The sequence below is a fragment of the Bactrocera dorsalis genome, chromosome 1 (genome assembly GCF_023373825.1).
Source record: "Bactrocera dorsalis isolate Fly_Bdor chromosome 1, ASM2337382v1, whole genome shotgun sequence".
NCBI classification, from domain to species: domain Eukaryota; kingdom Metazoa; phylum Arthropoda; class Insecta; order Diptera; family Tephritidae; genus Bactrocera; species Bactrocera dorsalis.
Genome location: NC_064303.1, coordinates 25326566 through 25351706, shown reverse-complemented (window position 1 = coordinate 25351706; position 25141 = coordinate 25326566). Strand labels below are relative to the sequence as shown.

The following is a 25141-nucleotide window of genomic DNA, read 5'->3' as shown; positions in this document are numbered from 1 at the left end:
TGGAGTAATAAAATAATAATTGAAAATTTCATGCGGAAATAAATTATCAACGTATTAGTAATTTGTAATCATAAATTTGCTTTGAAAGAAAACACTAAGCAGTTGTGGGAGTGTGGGGATAAAATGTGGGCATATCTTTACTACAAAGCAAGAAAATTATTACTTTGACCTTTGTCTACAAAAAAGAAAAGACGCTGACTTCGGGTCCTGCGATGTCATAATACTCTTCACAAATACAAACGGTTTCTTAGAAGCACTTTATTTCGATCATTTAAGTCGTAAGGCAAGTATTTCGTGATCCGATCTGAACAATTTTTTAGCGATTGTATTACTCCATTCCAAAATTCTGTAAAACATTATGTTAAATGTAAAAGTTTTCCGTACAAGCACTAGATTCCGATCATTAAGCTTGTATGGCAGTTATATGCTACAGTGATATCGACGTATCCGACAAAGGAGCAGCTTATTGGGGAGAAAGTGAAAGAGACAGTTTCCAAGAAAATTATTAACAACGTTTTTGAAGGCACATTTCCTCAAATGTTCTATCTTTCATTAGTTCTCTTATTTGCAGACCCACAAATATGCCTTCCTTAATTTTTGCTTCACTGACTCTTGGATATTTGTTTCAGATACAAGAACCCTCTTCCATATCTGTCCATTGCCTTAACAAAATTCTTCATTTAAAGGAATTTAATATGCAAAGGTGGTAGTAATACCTTTATGGGATCAACTATAGGTACACTTCTAACGATTTTTTTGTCCCGGACTAAGTGCCTGACGTATTACCCACTGCTTCTCTACATAATGACGGTCTCTCTCAAGGCTGTCCCATTAGCAAAAAAGCAACAATATTTCGTATATCCTAGTTGCCTTCCAAGAAAAAGAGCTATTACTTTTAGGTCTTAGGTATTGCCCAACCATACTCATGACAACGGATGTGCTCTAAAAGAACCCTCATATTCCCATATAATTTCTTCATATGACCCACATGAGCTAAGGGCACAGATGGATATTTGTTACCATTATAAACCAATACCGCCTTTAAACTAAGTTTAGAGGAATCAATGAATAGGCGCCAATCAGATGGATCATGTTTCTGCCCTAGTGCATTAAACAAAAGGTTATCTTCTGAACAGTATACTAGATCCCCTTCTTGAAGAAAGCAATTTGTGAGGTCTTTCTGCCTTTTTCTGTAAAAAGTAATATTTACATCACTTTGGAGAAGGTTCCAACCTTTTAGTCTAGATAATAAAAATTCGGACTGCGATATCGAACTAAGTCATTAAGTTCACCCTGTGAAATTAGATGCGGCACTGTTGAACATCCTGGTAAATCAAATAAAAGATCGGTTGTCATTTCTCTTGCGGTTTCTGTAACATCACTTGAAGAGCCAGTCGACTCTAGTTCTTCATCGAGACTCCAAGATTCTGGTGCTTTTGGAATTAAAAGTTGTATACTGTGTTTGACAGGTATTAAAGCTGATGGTAAATTACAGTACTTAACTGTATGTTTAGACTTCGGTCCAATACCTTTAATATTCGTGAGGCAAAAATAGTAGTCTGTCACATGTTCTTTAGGTTCTCTCCAAACCATTTGCACTGCAAAGGACATTTTACGATTTCAACCTTTTAACCAAGCTATTAACAATTTTACACAAGTTTTAAACGGATACGAGGAGCCCATGCTTTGTCTTGGTCCCCAACTTTAACACCAAAGTACAGTTCGTAAGCTTTTAGAAGATGCGGAGTAAAATTGGCCGTAAATTACAGAATATCTGTGGATGATAGAAAAATTCCGTTTCCAGATTTGACTTCAGGGTATCAAACTGCATTAGAAACATCTAAGAATTTTCATGTCAAAAATTATGTATCTATCAGTGCAATTGAAGAACAATGTTTTCTGGAGGGAGTGGCTCTTCAATGAATACCTCTACTTCCGCTCTTTAGTTATTGTAACGCGGACGCGAGAAGAATACGTAATATTTTCTGCTCGAGAAGATATGTATGTTCGATTTCAGATAAACTATACTGGATTCAAATGAAAACTACTAGTGAGGGGTTCGATCTTTGTGGTATGTGAGTTACAATGCCTTATACAGATGGATGGTTACCTGAGTTCTCACCACTTAACCTACAGTCTTTAAGTGGAAAATTAATACCTAATTTCGGGCTGTCTTTCAAAGTAATTTTTCCAGCAAACCCTTCCATATATATTTTCTATGGATAGCGCACTATTCGTCGGATCAAACATATACGTATATTGGACGGCATATAACTTGAGAAACTTGCAAGGCATTATGAGTGGCAAACTGAGCTCTAGTAGTTATTCTATGTGAAATTATCAGTTTCAAAATTTTCAGAAAAACCTGCTAGTAACTTAACTCCAACCTAACTTAAACATTAAAGTGATTAATAGTATTTGTCGTATGACTATTTCCTATTTTATATTTACATAAAATTATTCATATCTCTTTTATGTTCATTCTTCAACTGCACCAACCATGTAATGCTTAGTATACTTACGTGTTTATGTGTATGTGTTTTTATTCCACATTCGTTCACATTTTGCACCAATCCTTGCACTTGCCACCATCACAACCACCTGCAGTCTGGCTATTTGGATGTTGTAGTGCCGCCGGATATTCTAAATCATCCGGAACAAAATCTCGAAGAGGGTATCTGCAATGAAGGTGGCACAATTGTGCTCATCTGTAGTGCTACAGGCGTCCCTGAACCGACTGTGCAATGGCGACGTGAGGGCGCTAAGGATATAGTTCTACGAACAGAGACAAGAGAGAAACAAGGTAAGACTATGCATGAGAATAAGAATTGAAGGAAGTAGTTAAAAAAAAAAACATTTTTGCCGAGTTGCTAAAATTTTTATTTTTATATTATATAAAAAACATAAATAGTTATATATGTGTGTACCTTGTGTAGTTATTTTTCCTACAGAATTGAGAAAATTATAGATACATGAAAAAACCATTATGTATGTCATTATTTATCATTCAAGGTCACTTTAAAAGTCCACATCCATATTTTATATTCATCCACATATAAAATTTTAATAGATTTTCAATCGCTAAAATGGCCTACGCTGATGGTGTGGCAGTTTCAGTCAGAGGTATATACCAGAATACTATCCCCGCTAAACTAATTTTAAATATATAGGAAGATTTGAAACCAAACATAGACTCTAGGGTACCGAAAGCAGCTTCAGCGTTTTACACTTGGTTAAGGATGGTTGGCTGTACACAGCAGTTGTAAGATCGATTATGACTTACGGTATATTCGTATGGTGGCCAATAACGGAAAATCATAATGCGGTAAGACATATATGGACATAATACAAAGCGAAGTTAGTACTTGCATCAGTTGAGTTCTCAGAACAACGTCAAGTCTGATGATGATAGATGAAATTTAAACGCCCCAATGTTACTTTCCTTTCCATAGAATAGTGGCGCAAGGATAAGCACCTATACGCATGGATCCAAACTAGTTAATCGAGTTGAGATGGTGTCTTTTCAGTAAAACTAGATACCAAAATGTCCTTCTGCCTAGACTGCAGTGTCTTCCAAGCGGAGATCACAGCAATCAAATAAAGTCTTACTGTTCTGATATGTGTATGGTATATGTATTTTTAAATACTATATACAGATAGCCAAGCAGCTTTGAAATCAAGATAGTCTTTTAAGGCTTCGTCAATGGTATTCAAAGAACGCTTCGATCTCTAATGGATCTAACACCCCATTTGGCGATAAACCTGCAATGGCTTCCAGGGCCCAGTGATATCCCTAGTAATTATGAAGTAGCTTAACTCGCCATAACAGGCACTACACTACAATTAGACTTCGAAAAACAGGAAATGTATACGCGTCTGGCTACTTGCAAATATTAAATCGACAAATAGCTTATAAATGTACCTGTGGCGCGGTGAAATCAATCCCTGACTTGCTTAAGAAGCAGGAAAACGTGACCAGAATTGACAGATATGCTAGTAAACTAGAAACGCCAAATAACGACTATTGCAGAAGCTGTCAGGAAGCATCTTATGTTCGAATGTAAGGCCTTACATAATAAAAAAATCGTAACTACCAGACGAGGGTTTTTTGATGACGTTTCAGAGATTGCATAGATAAAATTTTTGGTACCCATGAATTTCATAATAAACACAGGATATTTCAGAGAAGAGATATGAATGAGAGAACTTTAGCTTCGGTGGTATAACAAGGGACCTCCAAACAGCCTAGTTGCTTCTTTAACCCTCCATTACTAACCTTAGGGTCGAATCGACCCAGACACGCAAACTTTTTAAATTAACAAAAAATAAAGAATATTTTTTAACGCAAGATACATGTGTAATCTAAATTTGTACATATTTAAACGTTTATAAACAATAAGAATAAGAAACATGTAAAATATTATGCATAAAAAATTGTTTTAAAAAATAGCCTGGGTCGATTACATTACATAATTGAAAAATTTTTACATTAGTCATTCCAATTTTTCTTTTTAACATTTTACTTTTATATTTCAGGTTTCAAATGCACTTTATTTGAAGTCAATATCTTTAAAACTTATCATTTTATGCGGAATCTGGCTGGATAACTTTTTTTTCACTTTTTTAGCTATGTTGTAATGAATACAAACTTAATTTCAATTTAAGTATATAAATTAATTTTTTAACACATCATTTTATAAATTTAACAATAAAATACTACAACATACTAAAAGACGTATACGTTTTAGCAATTTATAAGTTTAAACGATTTTAATAGATAATACAAATGAGGGTCGATAAGACCCATGGTTAGTAACCATGCGACATGATTTGAGGTTAGTAATGCAGGGTTAAGCGGCCACTCTATGTAGGTTGCCTTTTATATTTCGGGATTTGGCAACATTAATGCTGCAATTTGAAATTCACAAGTATTTTTCCAAAAATTCGACATTTTTGATGGTTTGCAGACCCAGGTCGTTTTGACATACGTTGTTTAAAGTAACTTAAAATATTCTTCAAGACCAAAAAATGGAGTTAAATCTCGAAAACTTTCGATCGATTATTTTTTAAAACTTTCGTCAAAGGTTAACTCATCAAGAATGTATAGATGAAATAAATTCAATTTTTGACGATCAAAAGCGAATTTTTATCGATGGTATGGTAAACTCAATCGAGGTTGTAGATCACTCAAATACGAATTTCGAGAAAGTCGTTCATAATCAATTGTTGTTCCGGAAACTATTGATGATGTGCGGAAACTGACATTGCAAGACCGTCATCGTGAGGCATAAGTGAACTAGCTGAGTGGGGGTGCTGCTCGAAACACATCCATGGAATGGTGATGGTTATGGCCGAAAGTAAACAGCTGTCGACTGTATGGGTATTTCAAGATGAATCGAATCTAAAAAAAATTTCGAAGCACTTCGAAGCAAAAAGCTGCCTGTTTTTCGAAAAACTTGACATGTCGCAACCATGCCACTAGAACAATGCAGAGCAGTATATTCTGAGTGGAATACAACTATTTTTTTACCAGTTGTCTTTCAAAATATAAGAAAAATAACCGCCGAAGACGGATCACTCGTCACCACGACAATCTCACACATCGATTGAAACAACTGCATTTTTGAGCACTCAAAACATCGATTTGATGAGTCATCCCCCTTAAAAACTCAATGTTTTTCGACACCTGAAGAGACGGTTTATGCCTTCAAAAGGCATGTTTTGGAGATACCTCAATCAAAGTAGCAAGTGTGCCTCGACAATTGGTTCAAACGCTTGCAAAAGTGTATAGATCTTAATAGAGAATGTTTTGAAAAACGATAAAGCGATTTTCATTGATTAAAATATGCTTTTGCTTTCGAATCCCGAAATATAAAAGGAATCCTACATGCCTACTCTAAAGTCGCTAATCTTGAGTTAAAGAGACAATAATTAGTAAAAATCAAAGGTAATTCAAATCTTCGCCGATTGTATCCAACAGAAGTATATACGTATACATTGAGACGCTGTAGTATTCTTTGCAAGTTTTCACGCATAAATTTTCGCGTTTGGTTTGTCGGCCGCAGATTATTGGGTTTTCTTCGTCGACTTTCAGTTTTGGCCCCATTTTTTTGTATCTAAATAAATGGATCAATCATGTTCCTTAACGTTTTGTCTTCGATTTCGGAACTTTACAAGCAGCGTATATCACTTGATGTCTTTGTCAGATCGATCGAGTCGAACACGCTGAGTGTAAGAGATGGAATATCACATAGGCAAAAAATTCCAAATTATAAATTGAAATTTGCGCACTGCTACGACGAGTAGTTGCTTTTCCCGCTGTTTTTTCCAGTTACTAATATTTCTATGTTGGAAAACTTGGAGGATAAACCAAGGAGAATGTATCAATCGATCATATCACAGATGGAGCTGAATGCAGCATCTATTTCAATTTCAGTTACGGATCTGATTGGATTTATTAACAATTTATTTTGCATACATTGCTACACTTTGTTACTTCAGTGGTATTATTATTTACATGACAAAATAGAGACAGTCTTTAATTTTGTTTCTAAAAAAAGGCAAATTTCTGGATTATATTTCTGTTATTTAATTGTCATTTTTTCAGAGTAGTAAATTTAGTAATAAGTCATTTAGCTTTTGGATGGGCGAAATTTCCCCCTCTGAATTCCTCACTGGACTTAAACACTCCGTTACTAAATCCATTAATTTATGGCAGAACAATGATGGAAAGAATTCATATTTATTAACATATTAAATAAGTAAGCCTTTAAAACTTTTCAAAGTGATGAACTCATAACATCATAAACTTCAAGTAGATACACAAAAATTTTCGATTTTTATTGATAGCTAATAGCTTACTGGGAGATTCACTTTAACCTCAGATTTTTCAGTTAACTAAAAAGACAGTACTTTTCTCAAATCTGTAATATCTGTCCAACAAACCTGTGATTAACGAGCACTAACAAATTTCGAAATGTCGGACATATTATATAGCAAGTCCTAAAAACCTATTAACGGTTTAAATATTACTGCCCACTCAAATAGTCTGAACCATCTGGTTTCATTGTTATAAGAACTTGTATTTAATATATATATTAGGGCGTATATTTTTATCTCTATCTCTCGTATTAGAATAATGTAGAGCAATACCAAGTTAGTTTTTGCTTGTATTAAATGTAAATGTAACAGTTAAGCTCAAAACTTTCGAAAATGTGTAAAAAAAAGTCACTCAAAAGATGAGCTCTTAATATTAATATTAATAGGTGCTTATTTCAAATTTTCTGTTTTCCATATAAATTACTTGGAAAAAAAATCATTTTTTTTGTGGTGGTTATTGTGCGGAGGTTTTATATGTGCCCCGATGGCTGCCAGTAGGGATAGTAAACTCGATCCCGATTATACTCGAAAATCGAGTTTTCTCGTAAAATAATCGATTTTTCGGCATCGATCTCCAGTAGTCGAAGTCGATTAGGAATCGGTTCTTGACATACTAGAGAGAAAAATTTGGTGAACGAAGTATTATCTTTTGCTTGATTTTTAAAGTGTTTAAAGACCTTCACTGCAAATTTATGAAATTGTAGAATATGTGTCATTATTAATTCATATTATCCTACAAAAATCACTAATACCATATAATAGTTAAAGCAACACAATCCAGTAAATGCCTGACACCACTTTAAGATCCTCAAATGTTTGCTCTCACCACCCAAACACAAATTGCTACCGTGTATTCCCCTGAATCTTTTGTATGCTGCGATTAAATGGTAAGTAAAACGATACTCATTTACCCGTTGCCGCCCTAATTGAGCGCGAGAGTGCAACTTATGCGGGACAAAGGTGGGGCAACAATCCACTCAAACACTTCAACTTTGCCTGAGTGTGCTTAGCCTGCTTTGAAAAGGTTGGATGTACTCACACACACATACACTTAAGCATTAATGTGTTGGGGCCAGCGATTAGGTGTTGAGAACGTACATTGTGTGCACATACTCTGGATGACATGTTGGTGTTGTGTTGTTATTGTTTTTTGTATGTTACGAATTGCGGTGTATGTCTTTTGTGCACAAACGCAAGTGTTTGGCATGCCACATAATGACTGTTTAGCAAAGTCGGTGTCTCCACACTAATGGCTGCTATGAGTACTACTCCTTTTTTCCTTTTTTTTTGCTTTATTATTTGCATGGGATTCTTTTTTTTTTTCAATGAATTATATGAAGTTCAAGGGGATGGAATAAGCTTATGCAGTCTTTTAAAGCACATTTGAAAATTTGTTCTTGTATACTTACAGCATATATAATATATGTACAGTACAGAAGTCACATTATAACGGGTGATTTTTTTGAGGTTAGGATTTTCATGCATTAGTATTTGACAGATCACGTGGGATTTCAGACATGGTGTCAAAGAGAAAGATGCTCAGTATGCTTTGACATTTCATCATGAATAGACTTACTAACGAGCAACGCTTGCAAATCATTGAATTTTATTACCAAAATCAGTGTTCGGTTCGAAATGTGTTTCGCGCGCGTGTTTTGTTCAGCGATGAGGCTCATTTCTGGTTGAATGGCTACGTAAATAAGCAAAATTGCCGCATTTGGGGTGAAGAGCAACCAGAAGCCGTTCAAGAACTGCCCATGCATCCCGAAAAATGCACTGTTTGGTGTGGTTTGTACGCTGGTGAAATCATTGGACCGTATTTTTTCAAAGATGCTGTTGGACGCAACGTTACGGTGAATGGCGATCGCTATCGTTCGATGCTAACAAACTTTTTGTTGCCAAAAATGGAAGAACTGAACTTGGTTGACATGTGGTTTCAACAAGATGGCGCTACATGCCACACAGCTCGCGATTCTATGGCCATTTTGAGGGAAAACTTCGGACAACAATTCATCTCAAGAAATGGACCCGTAAGTTGGCCACCCAGATCATGCGATTTAACGCCTTTAGACTATTTTTTGTGGGGCTACGTCAAGTCTAAAGTCTACAGAAATAAGCCAGCAACTATTCCAGCTTTGGAAGACAACATTTCCGAAGAAATTCGGGCTATTCCGGCCGAAATGCTCGAAAAAGTTGCCCAAAATTGGACTTTCCGAATGGACCACCTAAGACGCAGCCGCGGTCAACATTTAAATGAAATTATCTTCAAAAAGTAAATGTCATGAACCAATCTAACGTTTCAAATAAAGAACCGATGAGATTTTGCAAATTTTATGCGTTTTTTTTTTAAGTTATCAAGCTCTTAAAAAATCACCCTTTATTACTTCCATACGTACGTGAGCAAAGAAATGTTCAGTCACGCGTAAAGGGTGGTCCATATAGTAGTTGAGTTCTTTGACATACTTGTACATTTATTTGACAATGGTTGTCAGTTCCCACTAAAAATATTGATGGCAAGTCAGCATTCTATCTGCATGCAAACATTTTCGAAACAAAATTTTACCCAAACAAAGTCTAAAGTGACCCAATTCTTTACAGCTTCCTGAAAAAAAGCTCCAAATAGGGGCTACCTGCTCGATCTTCGCTGGCTAAAGATACAAATTCAAGAAAAAATAGCCGGCTTAGCGAGATTGTAATCGGCTGTTCGGCTCGCTGTCAAGAACAACATTTAAAAATTCGCACAAAGTCCTTTTTTAAATCCTCTATGTCAGTATCATTTTGCAGTTTCAACCTTGGAACATCACGAAACTCACAAAGATTTGATTTAGTTTAGACGTACTCATTTTTCTCTCGGAGGCTATATTATCACCTAAAGTAAAGTATCGAAATGATTATCCAGAAGCCATCAAATCCACAGACAAGGAGAGCTCAGAGCGAATATTGTAGAGTTGACCCGGAGAGCTCAGAACAAATATTAAAGAGGTGACCGCTACAGATAGGCGATAATTGATATTGCCAATATCATCTATAGTTTCTTACCTATGTATATGTGTACTTGAATCATTAGTACTTCATCTTAGCGGGTGATTACCAAAACACTATATCTCGACAAAAGAGCTGTTCCTTCTATTTTTATAAAAACTTGCTCCGTCATCCTAAAAGCTCCTAATACGTCCCTTAACAGAAAGCTGAATCGATTAAAAGTTCCACAACATACGAGCAATACATCAACTTATGGATGGTTCATCTCATCTGTCTGTGGGTTTGAACACTGATAAGTCAGCTAAAGGGTGATTTTTTAAGAGCTTGATAACTTTTTTTAAAAAAAAAACGCATAAAAGTCCAATTTTGGGCAACTTTTTCGAGCATTTCGGCCGGAATAGCCCGAATTTCTTCGGAAATGTTGTCTTCCAAAGCTGGAATAGTTGCTGGCTTATTTCTGTAGACTTTAAACTTGACGTAGCCCCACAAAAAATAGTCTAAAGGCGTTAAATCGCATGATCTTGGTGGCCAACTTACGGGTCCATTTCTTGAGATGAATTGTTGTCCGAAGTTTTCCCTCAAAATGGCCATAGAATCGCGAGCTGTGTGGCATGTAGCGCCATCTTGTTGAAACCACATGTCAACCAAGTTCAGTTCTTCCATTTTTGGCAACAAAAAGTTTGTTAGCATCGAACGATAGCGATCGCCATTCACCGTAACGTTGCGTCCAACAGCATCTTTGAAAAAATACGGTCCAATGATTCCACCAGCGTACAAACCACACCAAACAGTGCATTTTTCGGGATGCATGGGCAGTTCTTGAACGGCTTCTGGTTGCTCTTCACCCCAAATGCGGCAATTTTGCTTATTTACGTAGCCATTCAACCAGAAATGAGCCTCATCGCTGAACAAAATTTGTCGATAAAAAGCGCGAAACACATTTCGAACCGAACACTGATTTTGGTAATAAAATTCAATGATTTGCAAGCGTTGCTCGTTAGTAAGTCTATTCATGATGAAATGTCATAGCATACTGAGCATCTTTCTCTTTGACAGCATGTCTGAAATCCCACGTGATCTGTCAAATACTAATGCATGAAAATCCTAACCTCAAAAAAATCACCCGTTAATTTCAACGAATGCATTTAAGCCGTAAATTAGCTCATTGTGTCGCTTACGAAATCTCAATTCGGTACTATTAAGCGACTACATTGATTTAACAGAAGGCTTAATTTCTTAGAACTAATCACTCAATTTCGGTATCATTTAATCAATCAGCGCTTTGTAGTGGATATCCTGTCGAACTGTACCGGAAAGAATCGCAAAGAAAAAGCTTGACCGTTTTATTTCCCCTGCCCTGATTTAATTTATCGACGTCCTGCTTGTCAATGGGAATCTTCAGGACCTTTTGTCACTTTCGAGACTCGACCCATATTGGTAATGTACGAAGATCTCTTGCACACCATAGGTCAATGCTTCAAGCGATATTTATGATCAGGGGATTGTTAACTTTCAGAGCATTCAAGAGAGAGAGATTACAGGTCAAAATATAGATAGATTAGGTTTAGTACGTTTCGACGAAATTATCTACGACTTCGAGTGTCAACAGTGACGTGGGAGCCAAGTCGGGAGTGCGACGACTTTTTATTTGATGATTTCAGATATTTCGTCTTATCATCGATCATAACCAGACCATATGCTTGGCTTCCTTGATCTCTTAAGAACATTGTACATTTCTATTTAGCTCTACAGTTTCAGTTTTTCACACAGTACGCTCGATAAAACCTTTTATACAATGTTGAGGAGGCTTATCCCACGGTAGTTGGCGCACATTTTGGGGTCTCCCTTTGTGTTAATTGAGTAAATCACACTTAAATAACAATCATCGAGCATGCGTTACACACTCTTCAAAAGCAGCCAAGGGAGTTGATGAGAATTGTTACAAAGCTAGGCATAGATGAATTCATCTCCAATATCCTTCAATTACTTCCAATATCCAACCAAAAGTGAAACCACTGGCATTTTTTAGTGATTCCGGCATTCTTTTAAATAAAGCAATGACATATCGAACGTTAATTTGATTAATTTCTAAAAAATAACCACCATACTGATCACCCTGTTTAGACATACATATATGTACAACCACAGATTGTCAGGTTAGCGTAATGTGATAGACATAATCGAAAAGTTAATTAATTTGGTCACCACACCAACTTTGTTCACCCTTTAATGAGCCACTTTTTTCAATTTATATACCCTTTTTCATTACACTACCTCCCTTCAATGCTTGGCATTGTGGAGAGAGCACCGCACTTGAACCACATATCAGAATGTCTCCGATGTACATGCTGTAATTTAGTTTCTGGCATCCATTCTAAACAAACAAAAGTATACTGAACATTCTTTATTTACCAATTGTACGATTTTTTCTCATTGCAGTGGTCAAAACGGTGGAGGGTGAGCGGCTCGTGCTGACGAATGTGCATCGCACCGATATGGGCGGTTATTTGTGTATTGCCTCGAATGGTGTACCGCCGTCCGTGAGTAAGCGCTTCGACGTGCATATCAATTGTAAGTACCAAAATCACAAAAAACAATTGCAATTACATTTGTACAGTTATATTGTAAGTGAAATGCATTTATCCTAGTTTAAGTACACATGCCCATTTGTCTTCGTACTTATTTGTAGTTGAAATTGAATTTCGTTTTCAATTAAATCTGCCACTTGAAGGCCACGTCGCAACTTTTTTTACTCTGACCAATCGGAAGCCAAAGAAAATAGATGATAAACAAAATCTATGAACGAAAGGGAATCGTAAAACTTAGAAAACATCATTAAAAATGGCTTAAGGGTGAAATGATATTGGCAGTGAAGCCATGACCTATATACTATTTAAGCAATTTTCGTTAATTGTATAGGCAAGAGTTCAAGGCGCCAAGCTGTTTACATTATATTATATATGTCTACATATATAAATATGTATTTAAGTTAGGCTAAGTCAAGAATGTTTGCGGACAAAAAATCATGTTTTGATTTCTAAAGCATGAAGTTCCATTACACCATGCTCTGAAAAGCTAAACAAAACCATATTCTCATAATTCCTCGCATTAGCTTCGTAATATTGTATAGTCGAAAAGGTCTTTTCGTATTTCTGATCAAGCTTCAACTTATTCTTTTTATATTTATAATGAACCAGATATGTACCATTTTAGTCGACCCCCTTTTGTCATTTTTCCGCTTGAGACATTATTCCAACAGTGTAAAATTTTTCTGGTTTCTCGGCGAAAAACTGCGACAAGTAATTTTCACAGGCTTCTCTTAAAGTCAACTTTACTCCATTAAAGCAGTTCGGCATTGACCAAAACAAATAGTAGTCCGATGGTGCACGGTCAGGGCTATATGGTGCATGCATCAAAAGTTCCCAGTTTTTGCCGTGTCATCAAAGGTGTGGGTGGTTTAACGTTGTCTTGATGAAAGACAAGTAGTGTTCACCAGCTCTGGCCGTTATTTTAAACTGCTTGCTTCAAACTCATCACTTGTTGACAGTAATTTGCTATATTTCGAAATTAAAAAAAAAATTACTCATTTTTGAACAGCTGTAACTTTTTTCACCTTCCCCAAATTAAATTTTTGGTTAAATGAAGCCTGAACTATCAGCTTTCCAACAATATATAGTAGTGTGATTGGTAGAACTGGAGAAATACGACTGCAACGACATCTATTGACAAAATACGAAAAGACTTTTTCGACTACTCAATATATGAGGAGAAATCATAATATACTGCTACTATGGTTCGTAACGTAAGCGAAAACAGGCTGGAAAATCCTGAGGGTTCATTACCAGTCAAACTTAATTCAATGCTTGTTATTTCCCCACGATATATGGCCTAGGTATCACATCAAACTTAAATGAGTGCGTTCCAAATTAAACAAGACTTTATAAAAAAATAAATCAATTCAATTTATTTTATTCAAAATATTTATTTATATACAATATTTCTATTCGTGCTTCAGTTCAGCTTTTTGCACGGTCCAAATGCATGTCGAACGAGTGTTTTAGCTCGTTGGCCGGTGTAGCCGCCAGTAAGCCGGTGCAAGTCTTTTTAATGACCTCAACGTCTGCATAACGCTTTCCTTTCATGAACAAATGCATTTTTCCGAAAAGAAAGAAGTCGCACGGTGCCATACGGGGAGTGGTTAATGGTTAAAATGTGATTTTTGGTCAAATACTAATGAAATTTAATGAAGTTCTAACTGGACAATCGATAAATATAGCAGCTTCTAACACACCAGTCGACATATAGATGTCGCCACCAAGAGGCGCTATATTCAAAAAGTCATGTTTACTTTGCAACGCTCTTGTAACGGGTGATTTTTTTGAGGTTAGGATTTTCATGCATTAGTATTTGACAGATCACGTGGGATTTCAGACATGGTGTCAAAGAGAAAGATGCTCAGTATGCTTTGACATTTCATCATGAATAGACTTACTAACGAGCAACGCTTGCAAATCATTGAATTTTATTACCAAAATCAGTGTTCGGTTCGAAATGTGTTTATCGACAAATTTTGTTCAGCGATGAGGCTCATTTCTGGTTGAATGGCTACGTAAATAAGCAAAATTGCCGCATTTGGGGTGAAGAGCAACCAGAAGCCGTTCAAGAACTGCCCATGCATCCCGAAAAATGCACTGTTTGGTGTGGTTTGTACGCTGGTGGAATCATTGGACCGTATTTTTTTCAAAGATGCTGTTGGACGCAACGTTACGGTGAATGGCGATCGCTATCGTTCGATGCTAACAAACTTTTTGTTGCCAAAAATGGAAGAACTGAACTTGGTTGACATGTGGTTTCAACAAGATGGCGCTACATGCCACACAGCTCGCGATTCTATGGCCATTTTGAGGGAAAACTTCGGACAACAATTCATCTCAAGAAATGGACCCGTAAGTTGCCACCAAGATCATGCGATTTAACGCCTTTAGACTATTTTTTGTGGGGCTACGTCAAGTCTAAAGTCTACAGAAATAAGCCAGCAACTATTCCAGCTTTGGAAGACAACATTTCCGAAGAAATTCGGGCTATTCCGGCCGAAATGCTCGAAAAAGTTGCCCAAAATTGGACTTTCCGAATGGACCACCTAAGACGCAGCCGCGGTCAACATTTAAATGAAATTATCTTCAAAAAGTAAATGTCATGAACCAATCTAACGTTTCAAATAAAGAACCGATGAGATTTTGCAAATTTTATGCGTTTTTTTTTTAAAAAAAGTTATCAAGCTCTTAAAAAATCACCCTTTATAAGCCAATATCTCGCTTCGTGGAAGGGCGATGGAGTGGGGTTTTTACTAAGAAACCAACATCGCAGGCATTTTTGTAGTTGATTGGCTCAGTGTTGTTTGAGCACACGTCAAAGATAAACACCAACAAAGAGAAAATACGTAATTTTTCACAATTTTTCCCGATTTATATAAAAACGCAACCCCGCAGAATTTTTATTCCGACGATTCTCCCTGTACTTTTGAAATTAAATATGCACCACGCTTTAAAAGGCCAATCATAGAATTTATAAACTGTCGAGTCTGACCGTTAACTAAGTACTCTTTCGAGTGCCGAAGAGATAAACAATGCACACAAAACCCATTCGGAACTACTGATGTATGAGCGCCACAGCAGTTCAGCGAAAATTGTCGTTTAGAAATAAATTCAAGATTTTGGTTCTTGCTATGTATTTAGTTGCACGCTCAACTGTAGGCAACATTTTTATCTTGGACTTAAAACCCTAAGGGACACACCTAGTGTGATTGCCTAAAACAAGGTAATCTTTGGGAATTTGTTTAAGAAACAGGGGAAATACCTCCAAGTACGGCCAAACTTTACATTAAACAAGAAAAGAAAGGCTAATTTCGAAAATAATTTCAAATAACACCACAAAAAGTAGTATAATGCTATTAAATCACTAATTCTTGGAGGCCATTCAATATCACAATTTCTTGAAATAATCGAATCTCCAAACTTCTCTCTCGATAATTCGGTTATTGCACGTGCTATGTGGAACCCAGCCACGTTTTGTTCGAACCAAATATTGTCAAGATCAACTTTTTCAATTATGGCAATAAAAAGATGGTTGTCATCGATTTATACCACTCTTTTGGCAGTAACGGTGTCACTAGCTTCATAGTGTTGATATAAGTACGGACCGATGATTCCACCTGATCAAAAGCACACCAAACTGTCTATTTAGGTGAAGGTAGTGGTTATTCATAAATAGTTTAAGGACTTTCTTCGTAGCTAAATCGACAGTTTTGTTTATTTACCGTACCACTCACATAAAAGTGAACCTTAACGAGAAAAAAAGTTTTCTTAAAAACATTGTTATCGTGTTCAAATCGTTCCAAGTGAAAATTGACACATTTATGACATTTACAGTTTTTGAGTGAGAACAATTTTATACGGATGCAAACCCAAATCTTTTCTCGAAAACCTCAAGGTTGTGGTTTGAGATGAAAATTTGTAATTTGAAAACGATTATTTTGATAATAAAATTGAATAATTTGTAAATGTATATAAAAATATATCCAAGCTAACAATTTCATCTTTTAGACTTACCCAAAATTTAAAATTTTCGACAAATATGTAAAATATTTTGCGTATGAAGTATTCGACTCTGGTTGTCTCTCTCCCTGTCTATCATTTGCGTGAAATTTACTTTAAGGTTGAGTCCGTTTATAGCTGAAGGGTATAGAAAAAATTGATATAGCTGAAATTGCATGGTTTTATAAATGTTGAAAATATTTTCCTTGATATTCTCCCACATTAAATGCATTTTTTTACAGTACGTTTTCATAAAAATGTTACTTCAAAAGGTAGTCCTTAAAATAAATATGTACATAGCAATTAGCACAATTCAACTTTTAACATTATTTGTACATAGCCACACACACACATACACCCACCTGTCAAGCAATCACTTGACGACAAAGCACAAGTGTACAATTTGTTTGAAATTGTTGCGATGCTTAAAGTCAGCTTTAACTCGGGCATTCATAAAATTAACAAAACAACTTTGCGGTTTTGTCTATGGTTGCACACCCACATACAGGCATACAGTTTTTATTACAGTTTTTTTTATGTATGCGTATGTATATATTTAGCATAAGCCCGCAAATACCTACACAAATACTCGTTGGTATGTATGAATGCACACGCCGACCACATCAACCATTTATATGTTGGCCTCAAAGTTTTTTTTCTACTTGATGCCCTCCCACACACTCCCTCCGAGTATCCAGGATGTAAGCGGTTGGGACAAAGCACATTTCTGCTATTCTTTTCGGCACAGCAGCCAACGGGTAATGACCTCGACCGACAAATAAATCTAGAAATGTTTTCAAAAATAGTTTAGTACGCAAATGCGAAGGGGTTTTCTATGTTTGTGTGTACGTGCATCCACAGATATATATTTACTTTTATATATACGGTATATGCATGCATATGTTTTAGTCTGAATTTCGTTAAACATTTTCGTTTTACTTTCACAAAAGTTTATATTTGATTGCTGTCCAGCTGGTTTGATACTCTGGCAAGCCAAAGAACGTGGTTGTGTTGTGTGGATATGTGGCGTGGGTGAGGAAACTCTGTCTGTTAACAATTTGGTGCGAATTCTAAACTTCGATGACTCTGTAGAAAATGAAGTTTATTCCAAAATGTACTTTCATTTCACTGTAGGTCTCTCCTAATGCAAAAAGCAAATCTACATTTTTGGTATAATTATATACAGGGTGTTTTATACAGTACCTCTTACTTAAAACTACAACGAATCTGTAATAATTTTCATAGCCATATTTCATATAAAATAAAAGGATATAAAAAGATATTTATTTTATAGTGATCCGATATGAATAATTGATTCAGAGATTATAGCGTTGTTTTTCATAATAACATACGTCAAATTTTGTGAAGATATCTTGTTAAATAAAAAAGTTTTCTTACAAGGACTTTATTTTGATCTATCAATTTGCAACGTATCCTTTAGTGACCCGATATCGACGATTTTTTACGTGGACATTACGAGGTCTTGTTATAAAACTCATCAAAATATTAAAATACTGACTGATTTGTCGAAATTTCCGTACTGAGTTCCAAATTCGTAACTGGCACTCTGAATCATTCTCCCCTCAATGTTCATCATGAACATTTGGAAATCTTAGTAGCTCACGTTTCAACTTAACTCAATACTTTTCAAGTACGGTTATCTTAAGAGGAAGCTGCAATGTAAGGGTACATCCAAAGATGAATCTGAAAAGTTTCTTACAAGCCTTTAACTCATCTCTGATATGTTGATGCCAAGTGAAAAGTATGATAGTTCAAATTGCATCCGACAATGGAAACCAATTCAAGGGTACTTACTGCCTCATCCTTACTGACGATATTTCAATTAAATTATTTCTTGAATTTTCAAAGAAAAGATATGTGGTTTCTTACTGGTCTTGATACAGTATCAGTAGCATTTCCTAAATTATAAAGGGCGGTCCATTTCGAGGTTTCCTACTTTTTTTTTAAAGAAAAAAATAAGAAACTTCAAATTTAATGGTAACTGGCGAATGACAAGCGAGATGTTTGGCTCCAAGGCCTGAATCGAAGCCAGATTGTTCGCATAGACTTCAGATTTTGCATATCCCTACAGTAAAAATCTAACGGTGTGATATCAAGCGATCTTGGTAGTTCCTCGAGCGGCCTAAAACGCGCAGTAACCGTCGCCATTGACGGTTACGTTCTCTTCGTAATCATTTTTGAAGAAATATGGACCGATGCTTCCATCAATACACAGAACACCCAAACCGTTTTTTCCTACATGAAATGGAAGCTCTCGAATATCTTCAGGTTGCTCTTCGTCCCAAATTTGCTTGTCTACATACCCATTGAGCCAGAAATGGGCCTCATTGCTGAACAAAATTTGATTCGAAAATATCGGATTTCTTGGAACTTTTCAAGGGCGCATAAAGCGAAGCTATGTCGCTTAAGAAGGTCGTGTAGATTCAGTTCTTGTACAAGCTGTATTTTGTACGCTTTCGAATTTAAGGTCTTGAAGTAAAATGCGTCAAGCCGTTCTATACGTCAGTCGGTGTTGTTGCGAACGGCGCTGAACTGACGCTCTATATTCCTCGCCTACACTCTCAGCTATGGCTGCTATATTTTCTTCACTGCTGCGGGACGTGGCCTATTTGGTCGAATATTGTCCAATAATGAATGCTGACTCTCAATATGAGTGATGGTGTTGTGAATAGTATGCTCAGTGGATCGATTATGTTGCTCAAAAGTTGAGCGAAGTGCGCAAAACACATTCTTTTCAGTACGTAATTTTTTGTAATAAAGTTGAACGATTTGCAAACGGTGTTCAGATGTCTGTCAAAAAAAGGCTATTGAAAAAATATCTCTACTTGTTTCACCCATTTTAACAAATACTAACCGGGTATGCAATAAAAACTATCTTCGTCCATCCCTTAAAAGTTATTTATCCGGGAAGCAATATTACCATGTAACTTCAGAGGTAAAATTATGGCACTTTTATTCTGAATAAGGTCTCAAAATACAATATATAACTCAGATCAAGTTCTGTCCAGCTTTGTTCTATTCGGCAGATTTTTATTGTTTTCCACAGAATATATTTTTATTTTCAATCTTCACTAGTCTAATACTCATCTGTGATCACTTCGATTATGTTCCGAGTTAAGTATGCCTGGAATAAAGAATTATCTCATAAAAGAGACTATTTCATCGAGTATATCCTTAATGTATGGTCTTCCTGTCTAAAGATTTAAAACAGTTTATATGTGTTAATAATTAATAACTAAGAAAGATTCGAATAAAAATAAATATAACACTCTGAAAAATAATGTATTTCTAGACCCCAGTGTAGTTATGCAAATAAATAAAGTAGATATATAAATGTATACCGCTTTCGGCCACTTATTTACACATACTGGACACATTGTTGGGTTAATGTGCTGAGCTCAGCTTAGTAAATAAAAGCAGAGCCTACATTTTACGTACATACATAGATTTAGCTCATAATAGATATAGTATGTATATACTGCTATATGTATCTGGGGACACTCAAAGTATGGGCTGCATGTAAAGTCTGAATTAACACGCCGGCCACACATTGTGCATTTTACATATTGTTGTCTCTGCCTTTGTCTTCACATTGTTGGCTAACAATGTTGTTTGCACTTTTGTCAGACGGAAGCATCAGTTGCATTCGCCACTGTTGTGACATGCATTTGGACTTACATATGTCCAATGCTGGGACGTAACTCACTTGGTATTTATGCATTATGCATCCACTTAAATTAAATGTGTGTATTTACGTATATATGTATATGTAAATATTAACAAATTTAGTAAAGTTGCCCTCTTATTCTCGATCAACTTTAGGCAAAATTCCTCAAGCACACAGAACCCCAAAGTAAAGATTGACCAGTTATCTATAACAGTTTCCAACTGTAATACAGCAGTAGTCGACCGGGATTATTTTGTTTAGCTAACTAATAAAACACTTTGAAGATATTCGAAGCAAATATTTGAAGCTCTGCAAACGGATTAACTGCACTGTAATATATACTATCAATATTTAAAAAATTAAAATTTACCACCACAGAAAAGAGGATATGTGTGAAAATGTCTGAGTTAGCATTCAAATGTTACGTCACTTCTCCTCATTAAAATAAATTAAAGATTTAAATCATTTTCTTGAACCTAACTAATTGATACATCAATCAGCATACACCCGAATCTCCCAAACACTAGGTATCTGAGTCAAACCGAACGTCAGTTAGGGTAACACAAATGATAACAATACGGCCAGAAAGTTTCTCGAAGATTCAGAAACTCGGATTACTGGAGTTAATAAACCATTTCATTTTACTAATTGGACAACTAACAGAAGAAATAGCCCAGGTCAGAAGAAACACTTTCGTAGATACAGTCTCGATTAAAACGACTAAGCAAATTTTACGTCGAGATTTTAAATTGAAAGCGTACAAAATACATCTTGTGCAAGAACCGAAGCCGCTCAATCTTCCCAAGTGGCATCGCGTCACTTAATGCTCTCTTGAAAAGTTCCAAGAAGATCCGACGTTTTCGAGCCAAATTTTCTTAAGCGATGAGGCCCATTTCTGGCTCATTGGGTATGTAAACAAGCAAACCTGTCGCATTTCGAACGAAGAGCAACGTGAAGAGATTCAAGATCTGTTATTTCATCAAGAAAAAAGAACGGTTTGATGTGGTTTTTGGACCGGTGAAATCGTTGGTCCATATTTCTTCAAAAATGATGCCGGTGAGAACGTAACCAGCAATGGCCACCGTTATCGCGCCATGATAAACGACAATTTGATGGCTTAAATTAAAGCTCGTTGATTTATTGAGAGAATACCTCAGTAAGCAGATAATTTCACGTTTTGGTCAATTGGACACCAAGATATCACACGATCACATCGTTCAACTTTTTCTTGTGAGGATATGTAAAGTTTAAGATTTCGCAGACAATCTCGCTTCGATTGGGGCTTTGGAACGAGAAATCACGCGTGTTTTTCGCCAGTTACCAGTCGAAATGCTCGAAAGTATTTAAGAAAATTGGAATCAACGGATGGACCATCTGAGACGTAGCCAAGGTCAACATTTGAAAGAGTTAATAAATAAATCCTAAAGGACGTTCCTTTTCATGTGCACCGCCAGTAAAGTCGATTTAGACTCTCTATATCATATGCCTATTTAATTCTAGTTTGTTTGAGGTTCCTCTTCTGCAATCATCATCTTCTGGCAATTTAAATAATAATTGACAAATAAACCTCTTTATTCTTACCATTTTCCCTACAGTCTAACTTCGTCTTCGGATCTCAAATACCGCCACGAGTAGTAACTTAGGTTGACGAAATAAAAAAAAACAGTTCGAATCGTGTTGTTTAGCTACTTAGTAAGGTCTTAAGTCCATTTTTGGAATCATCAGAGAAAAAATTTTCAACAAATATAATGTCCCACTTTTTTCAGAAACCTAAAATTTCAGCATGACATATTTTGAGTAAAAATTAAGGCTTTTCTTCGGTTTAAAGTCGACATAAGATTTCCTACTTAATATTTTAAATTTAAAAACTGTTTCTTTGGGACATAAGAAGATACGTTTACTCTAAACTTCGTCAAAAAAAATTTTTTTTGTACGTTAAAAACTAATTTAATATTTGAATTCTTCACCTAAATTTTGAGGTTGTGTGAAAAATGTATTGAAATGAAAACTATATAATATACGAGGTTTGACAATTAAGTAATGAGAAATGAAATGAAAGCCGTCGAATCGTCCACAAAGAATTCGTTCCACCGGGCAAAACTGTAAATCACTTCACTATTGCCAAGTACTCGAAAGATTGCGAAAACGAGTCAACAGAATGCGCCCAGACCTCGCTCGTAACTGGCCATCTTATTCGCCTGACATGTCACCTTGACTTTTTTTTGTCTCCTAAAACAAAATCGGTGGTCAAAGGAACCCATTTTGAGTCGATTACGGACATCCAGGCGGCCGTGACGAAGGTACTCGCAGACATCCCAGTCGAAGCGTTCCAGAAATGTTACGAAGCATGAAAAACGCGCTGGAATCGCTGTAAAGCTGCCGAAGGGAACTACTTTGAAGGGGATGGCAGAGTTGTAGATTAATTTTCAAATATACGGTTTTTGTGGAATCAGTCTCATTACTTAATTGTCATACCTTGTAAGACTCGTAGTGTTGCCGGAGTTCAGTTATACCGTTTTTACCCTTTAAGAATTAAAGGGCATACCCCTTCCTCTTTCAGAACTCAGATTGCCAATACATTATTTTTCATTTAATTATTGATATTTTATCTTTCGTTTCAAGTGGGTTTAAATCTACTATGCATTTCTCTCAGGTTTTACTATTTTAAAGCTTAAGGCATATCTTATTTAGTATTCTAAGTCAAGTTGTTATAACAAATAGCGAATTCCAGTCTTTCCTTACAAATACGCTTAAAAGATATTTCAGCAGAAAAATCGGTATAAACTTGTAGAATATACTGTCACACGTCCTTCAAATTTTCTAATCTAAAAATAAGCTAAGATATTTTCTATATAATACCCCTATATCTGATCTATCATTAGTCTAACCACTTGGTAGAAAGTATTTCACTCCGGCGCAAAGCAGAATTCTTTAAAGATTGATTGTCACATTTCATTCACATGTTGCACATGTCACCCCAGTTGCATAAACGGTCATAAGTATTTGCATAGCAAACAGGAGCATTTTCATCTGAATTCATTTGCTGCACAGTCACAGAAATTCCAGCTGAAATATAAATTTTTACTAGCTTGCTGCAGATCCGTTGAAAAATACCAGAAAGTAACAAACGAAATGCTCATCAAAAAGTTTTTAGCAATAAAATTAAGCGGACAATGTTGAAACCCAAGTTGTTGGGTGAACATGCAGAATGAAAGTAGAGTTTGTTTTATATTATATAATCATATAATATTCACATATAAATACATACAACAATTTAATGGAAAAAACACGCATGTCCCTACTTGTCCAGTGAGACAGTAAAGGACGTCAACAAGCAGATTGTCCTTCAACTAATATGCATAAATACACACAAACACATATCTGACAAAGAGTAGTTACGGGTATATATGTGTTGTAATACTTCGAGTAGAAGACTTTTTTAATAAATACTCTGTGAGAAAATATTTCTGCAATGCTACTTTGAAATATAAGGTTTTGAGACCCTTCTTCTTCTTGTTGCCAGTTGGATATTCCAAGCGAAGCCAGGTCCTTCCAACGGAGTTAAGGTCTTCCTCTTTCTCTGCTTCCCCTGTCGGGTACTGTGTCGAATACTTTCAGAGCTGGAGTGTTTTCGTCCAGTCGGACGAGATGACCTAGCCAGCGTAGCCGCTGTCTCTTAATTCGCTGAACTGTGTCAATGTCATCGTATATCTCATACAATCCTTCCATCGAATACGAAATTCACCGTAGCCAACATAATAAATCTTTCGCAGAACCTTTCTCTCGGAAACTCGCAACGTCGACTCATCAGTTGTTGCCATCGTCCAAGCCTCTGCACCATATAGCAGGACGGGAATAATAAGTGACTTATAGAGTTTGGTTTTTGTTCGTCGAGAGAGGACTTTACTTCTCAATTGCCTACTCAGTCCGAAGTAGCACCTGTTGGCAAGAGTTATTCTGCGTTGGATTTGCAGGCTGACATTGTTGGTGGTATTTATACTGGTTCCTGAATAGACGAAATTATCTACAACTTCAAGGTTACGACTGACAACAGTGACGTGAGAGCCAAGTCGCGAGTGCGACGACTGTTTGTTTGATCACAGGAGATATTTGGTCCTGCCCTCGTTCACTGCCAGACCCATTTGCTTCGCTTCCCTATCCATTCTGAAAAAAGCAGAACTAAGGACGCGGTTGTTAAGGCCAATGATATCAATATCATCGGCGTACGCCAGATCCCATATTGGTTTCGTTTAAATACTTCAGATTAAAAATTAAAACCTTTTGTTTAATATTTACGCCTGAAGGTATTTCTCCGTCATTTATGCTTGCAAGTTGCAAGTTTCAGTACATATTATATACTTGTATAATTTATTCTCTATTACCCTAATAAAAGGCTATCAATACAAGGATAGTATTCAACAGAAAGCTAAACTACACTATGAGTCGCCAATAACTTGAGTTGAAATATAAAGAAAGCCTATTTCAAAAAAACAAAAAACCAATTGCAACTGTTCTTTCAATTTCAAGGGTCTGGGCGATCCCTAGTAACATTCGATCCGATGGTAATATTAGCATGTGTAGGTGATGTAATATTAGCTGTACTTTAAGGGATTGAAATTGTTCAAACCAAGAATATTAAGGAGAATTAGGGATGATTTAATCCTCAAAATCATGCCGCCATGAAAACGTTTTTTTTAGAGGCTGATTTTACAACACTTACGTACTCGTTTGGCTTTCGAGACAATCGGAAATTGTTTGAAGCAGTCTCTCTTTTAAAGTGATATGTATGGACGTGTACAATGTGAGCGCTTTACTATTTCCCTCGCTTTCATAAATATAACCAAAGTTACCTGCATAAAATTACATTTGTCCACTATGCTCTGATGGTATTGTTAAAGGAAAAATAGATATACATATGTCTAGATATCACAATACTCGTATGTCTTATTTACATTGTGAGTAAACATAAATCTGCTGAATGGATAATATTTTATGCACA

The 25141-nt window shown here is 36.1% G+C and overlaps 1 protein-coding gene across 5 annotated transcripts in view; it reads left to right on the top strand.

Moving 5' to 3' along the window:
• The window catches only part of LOC105224785 (lachesin), a 212562-nt gene that overhangs the window by 145246 nt on the left and 42175 nt on the right, over nt 1-25141 (top strand). For all 5 annotated transcript variants that reach the window (XR_007421412.1, XR_007421414.1, XR_007421408.1 and 2 more), the window contains 2 exons: nt 2608-2803; nt 12301-12432. Coding sequence is in view for 1 of the 5 variants with exons in the window: in XM_049446851.1 (XP_049302808.1) it covers nt 2608-2803; nt 12301-12432 (328 nt within the window). In the remaining 4 variants the exon portion in view is untranslated. The remainder of the gene's footprint in view (nt 1-2607; nt 2804-12300; nt 12433-25141) is intronic.